This window comes from Leucopleurus acutus (assembly GCF_964270905.1).
Source record: "Leucopleurus acutus genome assembly, chromosome: 11".
NCBI classification, from domain to species: domain Eukaryota; kingdom Metazoa; phylum Chordata; class Mammalia; order Artiodactyla; family Delphinidae; genus Leucopleurus; species Leucopleurus acutus.
In genome coordinates, this window is record NC_139152.1 from 79210460 (window position 1) to 79216459 (window position 6000).

The 6000-nt window shown below is 37.0% G+C and overlaps 1 protein-coding gene across 1 annotated transcript in view; it reads left to right on the forward strand.

Moving 5' to 3' along the window:
• ELK3 (ETS transcription factor ELK3) overlaps positions 1–5516 on the forward strand; it is a 67496-nt gene extending 61980 nt beyond the window's left edge. The window contains exon 5 of the mRNA XM_082851021.1: positions 4583–5516. Within this exon, the coding sequence (XP_082707147.1) occupies positions 4583–4681 (99 nt within the window). The 3' untranslated portion in view covers positions 4682–5516. The remainder of the gene's footprint in view (positions 1–4582) is intronic.
• The last annotated feature ends 484 nt before the right edge of the window (positions 5517–6000 follow it).

The window sequence follows — 6000 nt, forward strand, 5'->3', positions numbered from 1 at the left end:
TTTAATATCTACTTCTGTGCCATGGGCTGTACATGCTGGTCTTTAGGGTCTCATTGGGAGAAAGGTGGAGCTAAAGAGGTTTTGATTACTATCTTGCTTCTCTGGTTTCCTAATAGGGTTGAGGTAGGGTGTCATGATGTGACTATATCCCTGGAGTAATCAGGTTTCTCTTCCTGGCCCTTCGTCTCATCACAAGAAATTGAGGATATGGTCATGCACAGCCAATGTGGTGATTCTTAGCCATTTTAACTCAGGCAAGGAAACAAAAACTAGAAATAGTGAGCAAAAACCAGTGAGCAAGTGCAGTATTAGGCAAGTTTTAGATTAGTAATCTTTTGGAGGGGGAACTAACAGACCTTATTTCCTGGAAGTCTCCAGATGGGAGCAGCAGAGAGTTCCCGAGTAGAGCAGAAAGGAGTTAGTTGTATGGTGCATATGGACAGCCAGCTCCATGGCGGTAGGGACTGTAATACTACTCTAATCCTAGAACCTAACACAGGGCCTCTCTAGGCTTCCCTAGATACTTGTGAATAATGAACAGACTCTTACTTCCCTCCTTACTGGGAATTCTGCCACCTGACTGGTGCAGGGCTTGGTGACCTCCGAAGGAAGCCATGGAGAACTACTGGTTGGGAGTTCTTTGAGATCTCTTGCCTTAGACACTAAACCTTTTCCAGCCCGTCATTCCCAACAGGAACAGTGGTTCGTGTCCATAGTGATTCTACACATTAGTAGGGTATCAGGAGCTCTGGGAATTGAGAGATGGGCATATCCCTCCTCTTCAGTCACTACTGTAGACCAGTGGTTCTCAAAGTTAACGTGCAACAGAATCAGCTGGAGGGTGGGTTAAAATGCAGTTTGCTGAGCCCCACCCCCCCATTTCTGATTCAGAAGGCCTAGGATGGGGCCTGATAAAAACATTCTTTCAAGTTCCTAGTGATGCTGCTGCTCCAGGAACCACACTTTGAGAACCACTGAGGACCAGCGGTTCCTAATTGACATTTAGAATTCTGCAGAAGAAATGCTGCATTTAAAGGCTACCTGCTCAGAATTCTGATTTCACAAACTGGACCTGTCCTCTTCTCCTGGAACCATGCAAAACAATTCCTGAAAAGGAAAGTGCAACCAGGTTTGGATGGCTGACAGGTCGCATGGCCTTGGGCCCTCTTTTTGAGATTGGGATCCATGAGACTAAGGAAAAACAATTTTGTACCTTTTAAAGTATTATTACTCTTCCTATGATAAGAGCATTGAGCTGGTGAAAGCTGAAATTAGCAGTTTTGAAAATGGTAAACAACATGGTAAGAAGAAGAAGAAGAATTTGATTTTTAATAATTAGACATTTCAAATGATGGGTTTCAGAATTCAGATTACTATCAACAGTGCCCCTTTTTAAACTAATGAAAATAGGTTTCTTTAAAAACAGCAAGCCTCTACCACATATGCTATGTGAATGTGTTAGAGGAGGAAACAAATTAGACTTGGCCTATAGTAAGTTTTAAATGATGCTGGCAGATTTCCTGCTATGATGATTAGAAAAGATCAGAATCCTTAGGGTAACAGTTGACAGAGCTGAGGGGTTTTGGCACAGAAGGTCCCCTGATATTACTACAGTAATTGAGAGCAGATACTGAAAATTTTAAGGGAAGGAGAGTGAAGATATATTACCCTTTCTAGAAGAGCTATGCTTTGGAATCTAGACACGTTTTAGTGAAGAGAGAGATGCCAAAGACATTGTGCTAAATCTAAATATACAACCTTGATTTATAAAATAGAGATGGGTTACAACTGGACTGTTTAGCATTTTAAGCTTGTCTTAGGATGTCTGTTCCACTTCTGAAACAGATTTTGATCAGATTTGGAATACACCTAGTCGGTACAGCTATATCTTGAAACAAGGTAATTTTCAATTGAGAATGTTTTCTGTAATTTTTAATTCAACAAATCTAACCCAGCAAATATTTGCAATGCTCTGAGGCAGGGACTGTGGGGATATACAATATGTGAATAATAGATGTGTAAACAAAGTGCTACAGGAACCCAATAGGAGTAGCTCTTTCCAGCTGGGGACTGGACAGAAGCTCCAAGGCAGACGTGTCACCTGAGCTAGGAAGAAGGGACAGGATTTTGGCAAAGTATATTCTAAATGAATAGATCTGTATCATTTGGATATGAAAGTACATAGTCTGTTCTGGAAGGAACTGGGTGATAGGAGACTGGTTGGAAAAGCAGCTGTGGGATTTGAATAGTATACCAAGGAGTTGTTAAGTGATAACCATGGAAGGCTTTTTAAGCTGGAAATAGCATAACGTCTCTATTTTAGAAAGATAGCGCTGATATCACAGTGTGGAGAAAGGACAGAAGAGAAAGCGTAAGGGGCAGGAAAACATGAGGAAATTTATACTATTCCAAATTCTGAGGGAAGAATCATCTTTTAGATAAGAACAGTTGAAAACAGTAGTATATTTAGAAGACATTCCAGAGGTAAAATTGAGAGGATGACTTAGATGAGTGTAAGAAGTAGGTAGTGAAAATTAGGAAGAGGCAACGATTACTCAGTGATCAGAAGACTGGGAATGCTATTGATAACAATAGTTACCATTTTTTTGAGGGCTGCTGTATACCAGACATTGTTCTAAGCACACTTTTTCATGGCTTTTTATTTAATAGTCCCAGTAGTTCTATTTGAAAATGTAACCAATTTCACGAGAAAAAGAAAAGATAACTAAGGCCCAGAGATGTTGCTCAACTTACCCAAGATCACAGGTTAATAAGTGGCAGAGCCCTGATTCATGTTTAGGGTTGAGCTCCTTACCACCACTCTTCTTGACGTAAGAGTAAGTGGGGAAGAGGCATTGGTGGGGATATCTAACTGACATCAGGAAATGTTTGTTGAGTCCAGTATACGAGAAAGGAAGGCTGAGGACAAAAGTTGGGGAATGCTGTAATTTAAGAAAAGGGACTGTGTGTGGATGATTTTGGGGGGGGGGGCAATAAAGAGGACTATGAAATATGTCAGAAAAGCCAGGCTAACCAAGAAGAAACTATGACAACTGAGTGTATAGAAATAAAGAGCACAGGACAGAAATGAGTAACAAAACCAAAAGCTGATTCTTTTGAAAATACCAATAAGATGGACAAAAACTGAGAGAAGATGTAAATAAACTCAAAGAATGAAAATTCAAAATCTGCTCTTCCAATGTTCACTGTTAATCAATGGGAATAGTGGTTAGGAGCACGCCTTAAATAAAAAGAGTATAAGCTAAATGCAAATAGACTTGATAACCCAGCTGAAATGGATAAAATTCTATGTAACATTAAAATTCCAAGTGTCAGAAAAGATACAAAAACCTTGCATATAACCATTAAAGAAACTGGAATAGTAATTAAAGAGCACCATCCCCCAACCCCTGACAAAAATAAGTTGGGCAGTTCGGTACAGAAAGCACAGTATCCTTCAGTCAGAGTTTAAACTTGGCTTTACTGCTTCTAAGCTATGACCTTCAGCCAATCAGAACTTAACTGAAATCCGTTTTTCTCGTCCATAAAATGGGGATAACCGAACTTTTATAGGCTCTAGATATCAAATGAAATGACAACCACTGATAAACTGTAAGGGACTAGACACATAACAATTACTGAAATAGTCTGAAAATTGCAAAAATATATTTACTTGTTCTACAAATACTGTACTTCTAACACATGCCTGGCTCTGTAGTTCGATACTTACTGATGAAGTGAAGTTTAACATTTAGCTTATCTAGACTAAATAGGAATTAAACTAGAAGACAGCCCAGGAGAGGAGCATTGTGACACATAGCATCCTGGACAATGAAAACCTAGTTTCCAACAGTTTTAAAAGGTCTTTAATTATTTCGTTAAAATTAAATGGGAGTATAGCTGCTGTATTTTAGACCTGAAAGGTATCAAATCATATACCTTTGTCCTATTTATCATCCTAGTTACCAACAAGACAAATTAACTTTAGTCCTTAAGTTTTGGCACTTATGGGTGATCACTCAGTTTGATATTGTTTATCATTTTAATTAGAAAGAATACTTAAAAGATTTAGAAAATAATATCTTTAAAGATAAGAACCTTCCTCATTTTTAACAGTTACCGAGAAGCATCATTGTAGTACTCTGGAAAACTGACAGCCAATTTCAAAATACAGTATGAGAAGTTACTGATTTACATGCAAAGAGTCAGTTTCCTGGTTTTCAAAATTAATTTTTCTTAATATTTAAAGCAAATTATCATTCTGAGTAGATTGGAATCTTTTAGAAATAGTATTAGAACATACTTTAGCAACATATAAAGTACATATTTTTTTCTAGTAGCCTAGGCACATAAAATAATTAGGGACATTTTCTAAGCCTTAGCCTCTGTTTGCTGTATGTAACCTTGATTTCATTGTCATCTTCCAATCACACATTCTGTAAAATAACTGGCAACTGACCTCTATCAATCACAGGGGTGATGAGAGAACTGATCCACTGTGGTCTGTCTAGGAATGTACAGAACTCAGGTCTTCCCGATGGATTTGCAATAACTATTTTAAAAAATCTTTTGTCCACTACAGTTCCCTACACTGCTTAATGGCCACATGCCAGTGCCAATCCCCAGTCTGGACAGAGCTGCTTCTCCAGTACTGCTTTCTTCGAACTCTCAGAAATCCTGATGACATCTGGCCACAATTAAAGACTCATTAACTGATGAAACAAATTTGTCCCCATGGGCTAGTTTACCTGTGTCGTGAGAAGGACGTTGTGAAACCCGTCTGTTAATTTGGTTTGCACTTTTCATTAACATGGATGGTCTAGATTTATGTTACCATTTTAAAAACTTTTTTATATTCAAGTATATATGAAAATCTGTTTTGCATTAAGTGAATTTTAATGTTTTTGTTTTTTATATCTTCTTAGCTCTTAAGTGTTGAACACTGTTGACAGTGAAGAACTTTTCTTAATGGTTTTCAATGTAACTAATAAGGATGTGAAGCTTTTTTCCTCTTTAATTCTGCATATGCTGAACTGTGCTTATATCCACTATAACCAGCTGTGCCTTCCTTTGCATTTAGTTTAATGTAAATGATTTATATATTTTTTAGTATTAAGAGAAATTGTTTGAAAGACAAAAATTAGTATCAAACAGCTCTCTAGTGGAATTTCATTATTTTTCACAAGTAGACAATATGAAAGCAGATTCATATTCTTTTTTGCTTTCAACTGTATAAGAATTGCCTTAGAACCTCTTGAACTGAAATTCAGTGAATATAATGTCCAAGTAATGTTTTTATAAGAAAAAACTAAGCCATATTTAGACAATAAACTTTCATAAAAGAAAATATTCTGAAGTGCATTTTTTGAGAAATGAACGTTGAAAAGCTAGCTTCCTGTTTACAATCTTTTAGACTCCTTCCAAACAAAAATCTGAGATGGAAAAGCTATAATGTTCACTCTATACATGCCCCTGGAATATTTCCAAGTTTAGTACATTCTTGTTTAAAAAAATTAACCTGGAATCATACCTCTCTGATGCATTTACTGTATCATTATGTTAGGGTTTCTCTAAACCCCAGAAACTATAATTAACATTTAAAAATCCTATGCTTTGGAAGAGGTTCACAGACTGGTGATGAATACAAATAACAAAGAAACAATTTTGTAGCACCAGGTGTCTTCATGTGTATAGGTATAGCCTTGCTTGTGGAAATTGAGAGGTGTAGGATACACTGCTTTATGTATTACTGTTTATGGTGAGAATGAAGGAAAACTGATAAAAGAAATATAAAATTCTTCAGGAGCCTCATCATTGTGGAACTGAACTGATTATGTAACAATTTGGAATACTCAGCAGTAAATTCTTCTGTGCAGTGTAGTTTAGAGCAATGATAATAGAAACATATTTTCTGTTCCTTCAGAAAATCACCAGGCACTAGTCTACAGTGCCACTCTGTATATGAAGTAGTAAAGTTCTAATGTAAGATAAAAGAACTGG